The following is an 11,894-nucleotide window of genomic DNA, read 5'->3' as shown; positions in this document are numbered from 1 at the left end:
GGGGGGTTCGTGGTGGTTCCTGAGGGCGGCACAGGTGCGGCAAGAACAGGCGTCTGTGTATCACAAAATATTGCAGCATGGGAGAACAAGCTATGCCAAAGGAGTGATAATGGATGGATTCACGTTCAAGGCTGTCCTTCTGTGGGCCTGTGTCGCTGTGGGCGGAGGGCAGGGCAGTTAACCCTCGACCTGATGGTGTGCCCTTCGGCAACTTCACCGATTGCCCAACCAACTCCCCCCACAACAAAACGGCTCAGCATGTAACGAAACTCGTCGGGAATGTTCGAGCGTCTTCTGCTCTCGGCAATCTCGAAGGAGCCGGTAGGTAACAGATCCAGTGGCACGGGTTACATTGCCCTGGACCCTGGGCTGGGTCGGGCCGGGAGTCGCCGGGAGTCGCGCATCTTGTGCCGCATCCATCAATCCCTGAGCAGCTGGATTTATCCACCACCAACGGGTGTTTTTGGCGAGGCACAGGTGTCTCGGTGTCTGGGAGGTTTTTGGTTCCAATTTCCTCTCTTGCGGTGGCTTCTCGCTAGCGCCAATGTCGATAATTCATGACAGAGCCAGGTGTATTCTTCTAAAGCCTTCTGAAGCTGGAGCGGCCGGTCGCATGATGCTTGGCATTTGGTGTGATATGGATGGGCAGGACTTGAGGCATTGCTTTCCCGCGATCTGATTGGGGCACGGAGCTTGTGACCTGTGTGGTTTTGGGCGGGTAGTTAGTGCTGCAGGCTCGTGATACGGTATTGCGTCACTGTCAGCTACTCAAATACTCAATTCTACCAATTCCGCCCATGTGATTCCCACACCATTTCTGGACAGCCTCTCACACCAGACCTAGCATAAGTCTGTGGATAAGGAAGAAATAAAACCCCTTAGCCCAACCCACAACATCTCGGCCGCATATTCTTGGGCCAGGTGTGCGCCTTGAAGGGAAGGATGTTTTGAGAAGGCACAGAAAAGGGGGAAGTGGGAAAGAATTGCCTGCTGCTCGCCCAGTAGAGCTCAAAGACCAGGCTAAAAAAACGGCGGAGGAATTTTTTTTTTTTTTTTTTGCCTGCTTGATTTTTCCTTTTGAACAGCCTCTCCCTCCCTCCTCATCATTTGTGTCGGCCAGATTCGGCCATGCTCACTTGGGTGGGTGAGCCCGAGTCTTCTGGTGCTTGCCTAGTTGGCGTCTAGTGACACAAGTTGCCTGCGGCAAGAAACCAAGGCGCCAGTAACATGACACCCTCAAGCTCTAATCCGTTTTTGGAGCCCCCCACCAGACCACCAAGCAAACCATCAGGCCTGTTAAGGCGACCCTGTGTTCGCTTCGGCGGCTGTGGCACGCTTCGCAAGGAGTTCACGTTCGCGTTTGCAGCCACCTCGCTGCAGTCTGCAGAACCTTGTTTTAGAACTTTCGAGAGAGAAAACTGAGTCCTGGTGTGATTCGCGCATGCTCATCCCCGGCGGAATTGATGTTTGAGGAATTCTGTCAATCTCTCTACTTGTATACACGGCGTGTTCTCGAGCCTCGGTGAAGCTGGCTAGTTATATGTAACTCGCGCACTGGATGCATTGCCCTTGTCTGCAGCCCTCGGCTCATAATACGGACGGCACGCAGAAAGATCGCGCCAACAATTCGTCTGGTCTCAGCCCGTCAGCAAACTTGCACTAGTTACGAAGATTCCGTGCGCCAAACGGCTTCGCTGTTAGTGCTCAAGACAGGCGCCGTCCTAGGGCACAGGGATTGGCCTGCGATCCCGAGCAGCGGCTGTGGGATGACGACGTTGGTTTCGAGCCAATTCTAGTTCCGGAACGATTGGCCAGCTGCAAGCAACCCAAGCAGGCCCTGAAACCTCACCGGGGCCAACCTTGTTCTTTCTGTTGCTTGTCTTTTGCGATCGACCAGGCGGCCAACAACACGCCCGCCCTGGGTATTGTATCTCTCAGACCGGCTCCCAACTCGCATCGTTGTGGCCCTTTTCTTAATACCGTCGGGGGCCCTGCAACATCAATTCACCCGCCCGCACCGCAATAAGTTCTGCATTCTACCAGACAGCGAGCGTCCGAGACTAAACTGACGGAGCAGAGTGGCGAGCGCCAGAGGAAGCTGGTCTGCCAAGGTTCCTGGGTCACATTGGCTGCCCCGCCTTGGCTCCCGCATACGACTTCCCTCCAATCCCCAACCTACCTTAAACGTCACAGCCCCCCTCGACCCTCGACCGGGCTGACTCAAAGCTTTTCTTCGCGCGGCCGCTCCTTTCTGACGCCAAGGAGAAGAAGGACAACTCCGAGTGCTCCTTCTCTTCTCATTCTTCTCACTTTTTTTTTTCTTTCTTTTTGGAACAGAACGCCAAAGCAATAGACTGAGCTTAGGCAGCCGAGCTCTTGCCCGCCGACCTGCCCCGCCCTCTTCTGCCTGGTCAACCTTGCCCACCCCGCCTGATTGCCGACCAGCAGCAACTTTGACTTCAATCCCCGGAAACAGTGAGGAGTATTGCCACACCAAACAGCAACCATGTCGAGAAGTCGAGTCGAGTTCGAAGAGCGCGAGCATTACCGAGAGCAGCCGCGCCGCGCTGTTGCGCGGGAGTATGACGACGTCGAGGTTCGCGTCCGCGAGCGCTCTCGCGAGCGCGTGAATGACCGTCTTCCACACTTCATGAGAGAGGAGAACAGACGTCCGGAGCCGGGCCAGTTGGTGCTCAGACAAAGAGAGGTCGAGACTATCGAACGGCCCCGTCCGAGGTCACCCAGTCCTGTCCGTGTCACCCAACGCATAGTCCAGCGAGCCCGAAGCGTCAGCCCCGCCCGGAGGAGGGTGGAGGAGGATGTGCGGTTTCAGAGGGTCGTGAGGGAACCCAGCCGTGGCCCTACCGAGAGGATCCGTATCGTTCAGCCACGCTCGCGGTCGCCCTCGCCGGAGGTGCGGGATCGAATCCGGATCGTAGAGAGGGAAAAGGAGCGTGCCCCAAGCCCGGCTCTTGCGCCGCAGCCTCCCACGCCCAAGGTTATTAAGGGGCCGATCATCGAGAGAGAAGTGATCACGCACTACCGGGATATCGACCATGGTGAGTCGCACTGGCAGAGACATCTTCGAGGGCTCCTCGCGCTAACACCCGGCAGGCGTCGTGGCAGCTCCTCGTCCTCCCTCGCCTCCCCCGGCTCGCCATAACCGCGACACGGAGATCGACATCTACACGTCGCGCAATCAGACAGAAGTTGACGTTCACAGGCACGGCCGTGGCCGGTCTGTTTCCCGCGAGCGGACATCACGTCGCGCGCTCCAGACCTGGGACGATGACGTCGTCGTCCAGTCAGACCGCAGGCAACTGCAGGTTGACATTGAGCACCGGAGGAGCACCTCCCGGGGCCGGCGTGCGCACTCGGCAGCTCCTCCGGCCATCGACTACGACGACGAAGCGTACGAGATCACGCGCAAGATCGACTCCCGAGGCAGGATGGGCGAGGCCTGGAACGGCATCACCAAGGATTGGTCCATCATCGACGTGCCGCCGGGGACGGAGCGCGTGCGCTTGGACGGCGCCGGCGGCGCCTCGGCCGAGGTTACGTGGCAGAAGTACAGCGGCGTGCGTCGCACCAAGTTCATTCCCGAGCGCGACGACAAGAGCTCGGCGGTGTCGTCGTCGACTAGCCTCTCGGAGCTGCGTGCCCCTGCCGAGCGCGAGAGGCGGCTGAGCGTGCACGTGGTCGACAACGACCGTGGCGTGAGCAGGGAGCGCAATGTCGACGTCGAAAAGGTGACGGATCGTCGCATCACCGTCCGTGGCTCCACGTCCCCGCCCCGCAACCGCTCCGAGACCTGGACCGAGATCACCAAGGACCTGGTCTGCCGGGAGGCAATCGAACAACTGAACTACGAGTATGAAGAGACCGACTATTTCTACTACATCGTCGAGTACCTATCCTACGTAAGCAACTCCCTCCCCTCCCTGGAGTCCCTTCCCCGCTTCTTCGCGCTTCTCGTGCCACGCACAACACAGACTGCTAACACCCATGGTAAAGGAGGACGTCGTCCGCCTCGTGAACCTGTCGGACCGCATCCGCGCCGCCCGGAAGGAGCGCGCCCGCGAGATTGCCTACGAGCGCGAATGGCGCGACGACTGGGATCATCGCAACCATCACCACCACCGCCGCCGCCGTTATTCGGTCGAGTACGAGGACGACCGCGTCGTCGAGCGCGAGATCACCTACGAGACCCGCCATCCGGGGAGAGGGTATCGTCACTGAGACGTTTCGTTACCCACTACCAAACCTTTGCTCAGCTCACTCAGCCAACCAAAGTTCCCGTCTTGATCTGATCCGTTCCCTCTCCTACACCGCCATGGCGCTATTCCCCCCTCCCGACCCGGCCCCCGAACTGACTGGAAGCGTTTCTGTCTGAGGCGTCTTTCTGATACGAAAACATGATGTGATGACATGATACGAACAATAGCGAGAGAGCGACGCGGAGCGTGCTTTTATGATGACGTTTTGGACTGCTGCTTGGTTGGGACGTTTGGACGTTCTTTTCTTCGGTCCTGATGGCAAGAAGATGCATATGGATGGGTTGATGATGATGAGTTTTTTTGGGTTTTTTTTTGTTGTTTTTTTTTCATTCCGTCCCCCCCCCCCCCCCCCCCCCCCCCTTCTTTTTCTTTTCTTTTTTTTTTTTTTTTTTTTTTTTTTTTTTCCCCCCCCCCCCCCCCCCCCCCCCTTTTATTTCCTAGCATTGTTCTTGGTCCTTTGTCCTGCATTTCCTTGACTGTTATTACCCTCTGCTTCTTCTAATGAGCCTATGGCATGGGATTGAGATTTTGCCCGTCCGCTGTCGCTCCCTTCTTGAGTAGCATGTTCGATCATGTTCCGTAACGACTCTGATGATCTAGACAAGAAAAGAATGAGTTTTGAACCGGGGCTGGATCGTGTCATGTTGGGACCTGCGGCGGACTCGAAAGAAGGGTTTTTTTTCTTTTTGGTTGATGCCGTAGTATCTTCGTGTCACACAGACGCTTTGTGTTTTGCTACGCGTCTTTTGCTTGGATTGCAATCTCCTTGAACGTTCATTAGGAAAGTATGGTCGGACCTAGGTCTTATGGCTGTGCTCCCTGTAGAAGCTCCGTTATGTCTGTGGTGGGACGGCCTGATATCCCACTTCCAGTTGAGATACTTTGCCCAAGTTGGTTCATCAAAGCGCTCAAAGACTCCCGCTCAGTCAGGATAATGCCCTTTGCGCAAATTGCTGGATGAACCTGCTGGGTCACGCGGTTGCCTCTTCCAAACACTCCTCGGCCTGAGCCCCTCTCTATTCAACAGGGCCGTTACTGAGCACCTGCTTCACAACGACCCCTACGCTCTCCCTGGCCCCGGGCCACCTCCACTCCCTATGTACCTTCTTCGCTCCTCCTCCTCCTCCTCCTCCTGCTGCTCCCACTCCCCCGACCATCTCGCCCTCCCCGGTCGTTGGTTCCAGATAATCCGCCTTCACTCTCAGTTCCAACCTCCCCGCCCCGGCAGCCTTGTGGTCGCCGTCATGTTCCTCGCGTACAATGTCAAAGTGCACTCCGTACTCCCCGCCCGTATCCAGGTCGACGATGCCCTTGCCCAGGACGTCCATCCCCCACAGTGCCTCCCCCTCCCTAGGTCCTTGCTGCTGCCCTCCTTCCTGGTCCGCGGCGGAATCGTCCTGCGTAGCTTGAGCGGCAGCCGCCGCCCGCTGCCGCCCGGGTAGCGTCACCGCCCGTTCAAAGTAGGCCGCCGCCAGGGCGCAGGGGACGGCCTCGCAGAGGTAGGTGACCAGCTGGGGCAAGTAGAGGTAGTCTTCGGATGCGGCGGGGCAGAAGGCCGGGAGCGGGTTGACGGCGGTAGAGTGCGGGGGCTGGCTTGGCTGCTGGAGGGGCGGGAGCATAGAGACGGCATAGGATGCGCCGGAGAGGAGGGCCGGTTTGAGGAGGATGCGGAGGCGGGACGTCGGGGTGATGGTCAGGTCGAAGTGGACGGCTGGCGGCTTGAGGAGAAGAGTGGCGAGTGATGTGGAGGCTGGCGTGACCGTTCGGCTGTTTCCCGGAGAGAGGGCGAGGGGTGGCTCTCTCATAGCTACGGATGAAGCGACGCCAGCGGACCGGAGAACAGAGATGAGCGCCGTGAGGAATTCTGCGCACTCCTGGACGGACTGGCTGTACCGATGGTAGGCGATCAGGGGCCGGAGGATGAAGTAGGGAGGGCTGGGGCCTTTCTTGAAGGTGGGCTCGGATCTCTTGAGCTCGTTGACTCGGTGTGCGTTGGTCAGCAGGAGGCCTAGAATGACAGACACGGCATCCGCCCAGGCGTCCTGTGGTCCGGTTTGCTCTTCCGCCGTCGCGTCTTCCTCGCCGAGTGTTACGAGCTGGAGGGAGATGCTCGTTGCGGGATCCAGGTCGTACGTAGCCGTCGACTTTCCGATGCGGACAATGTCATCTAGGCCGCTGCGAGCTTCACGATTTACCTCGTACCACAGCTCCTGGGCAAACACGGTATCCCGCGATTCCTTGACACGATCCTGGAGCGGAGCGTCCGGAGGTAGAGGCGGTGGCAGCGACGACTTGCCGACAACGACCCCCCTCTCCAGTATCTTGACTTGAATCCGTTTCGACCCCCGGCCCATGACTCCGTGCTCCAGCCTGACGGACCCATCTTCGGCTCTCCTCAGGGGGGCGATGCCGCTGGCTTTGAATTCGGGAGCGGTGTTGGAGAAGCCGAACTTGACCGCTAGAGTCTGTGGTTCGTGGGGCAATCGGAATGTCTGCCAGCCGCCTTCGCCCACGCCCAGCACCTCAGACCAGTACTTGGTTTCGAGGTCTATTTCTCGCTGTAGTCTCTTCGACGTTGCCAAAGCGGTATCTGCCGCCCGGTTCAGATCCATCAGACGTTTCCCAATGGACACCATCTTGTGATCGGGCACCCGGCTCTGCGCTACTGGGGTAGGAGCATTGAGCATGGTCGCGCCGAGCGTGCCGATTCCAACCATGTCTCGAAGCCCGGGACTCAGGGTGCTGACAGCCAAAGCGGGATTCTCTTTCGACAGGAGGAGCGACACGAAATCCAGGGCGAACATGGATATCTGATGGGTCTGGTGTATTTCGCGGAGTATCTCTTCGCGGGCGGCAGCGATATCCTTTGTCTCGGCGCTCTCACTGTCGGCCTCGGAGCCGTCACCGGTCATGTCGACATCGTGGTCGCCGCCGCCATTCTGGCTAGCCTCGAGTTCTCGACGAACATCGGCCCAATTGAGGGCCCGAAACCCGCCCGGTTGGGCATTGGCCCGTTGGATGAACTCGGAAATGGATCGCGGCCCTTGTTGCGGCGCCGTGCGCGGCTGTAATGAGAACGGTCGGTCGTCCATTGTGTGGTTCGGTTCGTGGGGGGTTGGTTTTGGCATTCAATTGATCGGGTGTGGGAACAGGAACGCAAATCCCACCCGAGACCCCTGTCGAAGGTCGAGAGCTTGCAGGCAGGCAGGTCGGATAGCGTTCCGTGGCCGGACTTCCGTGTTCGGCCCCGCCTTTCTGGCCGATAAGGGTAGCTGAGGTGGGGGCAGCTGTTGGGGGGTCACCAAATCTCTCAACAGTCTTAGTGTACGGATTACTCTAGTGTAGTAGGTTGCCGTGCGTTCGGTACACTACACTAGATCCCATACCCAGCATCCATGTCAGTGACGCTATTTGTGGATATGTCAAAGATAAAAGTTACACCACAACGTACGCTATATCTGCGTACACAGTACAACACATTTGCAGGATGAAAAGCGAGATACGCAAGGCCATCTTTGACATGAAAACTTCAAATCCCTGGATTTGTCATATCATGGCGCACAGCAGCATCGGAAGCTCACCTGATGAATACGGAATTGGACGGTGCACATGCTGTCTCTCGGTTGAGCTTGTTTGCGTAAACTCGTTGCTTGTACTTCTCTGGTACAAGGGAGGATGGCTGAATTGAAACAGCCTTGCTGCAACCCCACCAAAAAAACCACACGGTTACATAAGGAGCTATGTCATTGCGATGATACTGGATCCGTAAACCCCTCAGACAGCATCATCAAACCCCACCACAGAGCAGCCTCAGCTGGTTCTTTTCACAAAATTCTGTGCCACACGACAAACAAGCCCCAGCACGGGAGCCAATTGTCCAAGGCGCCACATTCGGCGTGAGAGATAATTCGCCGAATTGACCATTTTTGTTCCTGCACTAGACCCTAGAAACACAGCAAACCAGCATCTCTCCAATTCCAATCTGCGGTGTCGGATTGTGCCCCGCGCTAAAATGAACGATAAGATAAGAGCTTCTGCCCGAGGACCCACGAAGTCCGAATCAGGCCTCAGGTGGTGTTGCTTCTCATAAACCTGGTGCATGCATGTACTGTAATTACTGCGAACCGGGTACCGTCCTGGATTAACCAACAGTCCTGGAAGATATCTTGAAAGAGGATCAGGAGGGAGAAAATCCTGCTTCTTCTTCAAAGCTTCGCTTCACCGAACGACCTAGGATTTGCAGTCCCAGGCGAATCGCCTGGAGCATGCCCCTATCAAGTATAAACTTTCCTCTTCGGCCCGTCTCCGTCTTCGCATCTCCCTTCCGGGCCCTCCTTGCTTTTGTCGTCCTGTCGATTCCCATCACCGTCTTCTTCCGCACACCCCGAAGACTCGCCAATCGCCCTGCCCTCGCTTCACAGCCACGATCCGCGACCACCAAAATGGCGGCCAAAAAGAAGATCGCCATCATGACGTCGGGCGGAGATTCGCCCGGCATGAACGGCGTCGTGCGCGCTTGCGTCCGGATGGCCATCCACCTGGGCTGCGATGCCTACTGCGTCTACGAGGGCTACGAGGGTCTTGTTCGCGGCGGCGATTTGATACGGCAGATGCACTGGCACGACGTGCGCGGATGGCTGTCCGAGGGCGGCACGCTGATCGGCACCGCCCGCTGCATGGCATTCTACGAGCGCGCCGGCCGTCTGGCCGCCGCCAGAAATCTGGTCTCCCACGGCATCGATGCGCTCATCATCTGCGGCGGAGATGGCTCGCTCACCGGTGCCGATAGGTTCCGCGCCGAATGGCCGTCGCTCATACAGGAACTCGAGGACACCGGCGAGTACACCGCCCTCGAACTCGAACCCTACCGCCACCTCAACATCGTCGGCTTGGTCGGGTCCATCGATAATGACCTTTCCGGGACGGACGCTACCATCGGCTGCTACTCGGCTCTTGCGCGGATCTGCCATGCCGTCGATCTCATTGAGGCCACCGCTTCCTCCCACTCGCGGGCTTTCGTGATTGAGGTGATGGGGAGACACTGCGGATGGCTGGCGTTGATGGCTGGCGTTGCTACGGGTGCGGATTTTATCTTCATTCCGGAGAAGCCTAGAGAGGACAACTGGAGGGAGGAGATGTGCGGTATCGTCGAACACGTTCGTGCTCTTCCTTCCTTTCCCCCTCCCTCCTTTCTTCTTGATTTCTCCTCGGTTTAGAGCAGTAGGGAGCTGACGCAAAGCGACAGCACCGGAAACTCGGAAAACGCAAGACCATCGTCATTGTCGCCGAGGGCGCCATCGACAGGGAGGGCAACAAGATCACTCCCGAGATGGTGAAGGATCTGCTGGCCGACAAGAATGGCCTCGGCCTCGACACCCGGATCACGACCCTCGGCCACGTCCAGCGTGGCGGAACTGCCGTCGCATACGACCGGATGCTGGCAACGCTCCAGGGAGTCGAGGCCGTAAAGGCTGTTCTGGAAGCCAAGCCTGACACGCCCACGTGCGTCATCACCATCAACGAGAACAAGATCGTCAGGAAGAACCTCATGGAGGCTGTGCAGGAGACAAAGCTGGTGGCCAAGGCGATAGAAAATCAGGATTTTGACCGGGCCATGGGGCTCCGGGATACCGAATTCTCGGAGCAGTACAGGTCCTTTATGATGACGACGGCGGTCCAGATCGACCACAAGATGTTGCTACCAGAAAAGGAGGCAAGTACCTGTCTCTAGGCTGAAGAGCAAGTCTTGGGACGTGCTAACAGAGCTCCAAGCGCATGAAAATCGGCTTCATCAATGTCGGCGCCCCAGCCGGCGGCATGAACGCCGCGGTTCGCGCCGGCGTAGCGTACTGCCTGTCTCGCGGTCACGAGCCGGTGGCCATCTACAACGGGTTCGCCGGATTCGCCCGCCACCACGACGATAAGCCGCTGGGGGCGGTTCGGCCGTTCGACTGGCTCGAAGTCGATGGCTGGGCAAGCAAGGGCGGTTCGGAGATCGGAACGAACCGCGAGCTTCCCAGCGAGTCGGGTATGGAGAAGATCGCCGACCTGATCGAGCTCTACAAATTTGACGCTCTCTTCCTCATTGGTGGGTTCGAAGCGTTCCATGCCGTCTGCCAGCTGCGCAAGGCCAGGGACCAGTACCCTTCCCTGTGCATCCCCATCACGCTGCTGCCTGCTACCATCTCCAACAACGTGCCGGGGACCGAGTACTCCCTTGGCTCGGACACGTGCCTCAACGAGCTGGTCGAATACTGCGACAAGATCAAGCAGTCCGCCTCGGCCACTCGGCGCCGCGTCTTCGTCATCGAAACCCAGGGCGGCCGCTGCGGGTACGTCGCTACGCTCGCCGGTCTCGGCGTGGGCGCCTCGGCCGTCTACACGCCCGAGGAGGGCCTCAGCCTCGAGATGCTCGCGGCCGACGTGCGCCACCTCAAGTCCGTGTTTGCCAAGGACCAGGGCCAGTCCCGCGCCGGCCGGGTGATCCTCATCAACGAGAAGGCCTCCAGAGTCTACAACGCCCGCCTGATCGCCGAGATCCTCCGAGAAGAGGCCCACGGCCGCTTCGAGAGCCGCGAGGGCATCCCGGGCCACATGCAGCAGGGCGGCGTGCCCTCGCCCATGGACCGGTGCCGCGCGGTGCGCCTGGCCATCCGGTGTATTCAGCACCTGGAACAGTTCGGCCGCAGCGTGCACAACCGCGTCAAGAACGACCCCATGAGCGCCACCGTCATCGGCATCAAGGGCGCCAGCGTCGTCTTCACACCAGTGAAGCAGGTCGAGGAGGAGGAGACCGACTGGCCCAACCGCCGTCCAAAAAAGGTGTTCTGGAAGGACATTGGGGAGATCTGCGATATCCTGTCCGGTAGGCCCAAGCACGAGCTACCGGAGCCGGACCTCAAGGGGCTCAAGGCTAAGGATGTGAAGAGGGGGATCGAGAACCTTTAACAAGGGACCCATGCATTTACCCCCTTCCTCCGGGGAGGGGAGGGGAGAGGGTATGTATGAAAATGGGATTTGACTTGGGCTACGCGTGATCGTCCTGCGTGCTTTGGGGAGAGGGCAGTCGGACTGGAATGTGGCCATGCGGCGTTGGCTGGCTGCTGTTTGTTCGGAAAGTTGTTGCGCGTCTTCGTCTTGCATTAACCCACCCATGCTTGTACCCCCCCCCCCCCTTCCCCCTTTGCTCTTGCGTATTGTCATCCAGATCGGGGTATCGAGGAGACGAAGGTGTAGGCGAAGTGTAGAAGACGGACAAGTGTAGTGTAGGCGGATCCATGTAAAGTTGAAGACGGATACGGATGCTCTTGAAACTTGCGAGATTCGACCTTTGGTCCACTCATGTCTCCGTTGCAAAAGATAGTTACCCCTTACTGTCAGCTGATGTTCAATAATGCATTGCCCAATTGGGGCATTTTGTTGTCGAACCCCTGGACCTGGAATCGATCTATCCTCGTACAAGTAGTCCATCTTAAATACACTACATTCTTCATCCGTACACAGTATTCCGTACTCGTCACTGCGGCCCGGGGGATAGTACACTTACACAGCAATCAACCAGTCATCCCTGAGGTTGTCGGCAGTTTTTACGTGCTCACCGGAACTTGCCTGACAACC

General features: G+C 58.1%; 4 protein-coding genes across 4 annotated transcripts; 3 read left to right on the top strand and 1 right to left on the bottom strand.

Moving 5' to 3' along the window:
- The first annotated feature begins 933 nt into the window (after window positions 1-933).
- On the top strand, window positions 934-1,754 carry P884DRAFT_254976 (uncharacterized protein). Its single transcript, XM_069440945.1, has one exon. The coding sequence runs from the start codon at window positions 1,228-1,230 to the stop codon at window positions 1,420-1,422; it is 195 nt and encodes a 64-aa protein (XP_069301217.1). The 5' UTR covers window positions 934-1,227; the 3' UTR covers window positions 1,423-1,754.
- Window positions 1,755-2,506: 752 nt separating this feature from the next.
- P884DRAFT_296746 (uncharacterized protein) lies at window positions 2,507-4,239 on the top strand (the record flags this gene model as incomplete). The annotated part of the gene is made up of 3 exons (XM_069444439.1): window positions 2,507-3,059; window positions 3,115-3,920; window positions 4,015-4,239. The coding sequence occupies 3 exons, from the start codon at window positions 2,507-2,509 to the stop codon at window positions 4,237-4,239; spliced, it is 1,584 nt and encodes a 527-aa protein (XP_069301216.1).
- An 803-nt stretch (window positions 4,240-5,042) lies between these two features.
- P884DRAFT_254973 (subunit 17 of mediator complex-domain-containing protein) lies at window positions 5,043-7,460 on the bottom strand. The gene has a single exon (XM_069440944.1). It carries the CDS (start codon window positions 7,403-7,405, stop codon window positions 5,294-5,296), a length of 2,112 nt encoding a protein of 703 aa, XP_069301215.1. The 5' UTR covers window positions 7,406-7,460; the 3' UTR covers window positions 5,043-5,293.
- A 1,259-nt stretch (window positions 7,461-8,719) lies between these two features.
- On the top strand, window positions 8,720-11,225 carry P884DRAFT_274866 (phosphofructokinase-domain-containing protein; the record flags this gene model as incomplete). Its single annotated transcript, XM_069442780.1, has 3 exons — window positions 8,720-9,433; window positions 9,523-9,990; window positions 10,050-11,225. 3 exons carry the CDS (start codon window positions 8,720-8,722, stop codon window positions 11,223-11,225), a joined length of 2,358 nt encoding a protein of 785 aa, XP_069301214.1.
- Between the last annotated feature and the right edge of the window lie 669 nt (window positions 11,226-11,894).

The sequence above is a fragment of the Thermothelomyces heterothallicus genome, assembly GCF_042370625.1.
Source record: "Thermothelomyces heterothallicus CBS 202.75 unplaced genomic scaffold P884_scaffold_2, whole genome shotgun sequence".
Taxonomy (NCBI): Eukaryota; Fungi; Ascomycota; class Sordariomycetes; order Sordariales; family Chaetomiaceae; genus Thermothelomyces; species Thermothelomyces heterothallicus.
Note: the sequence above shows the minus strand (reverse complement) of the source record. Positions and strands in the feature narration are given on the sequence as shown.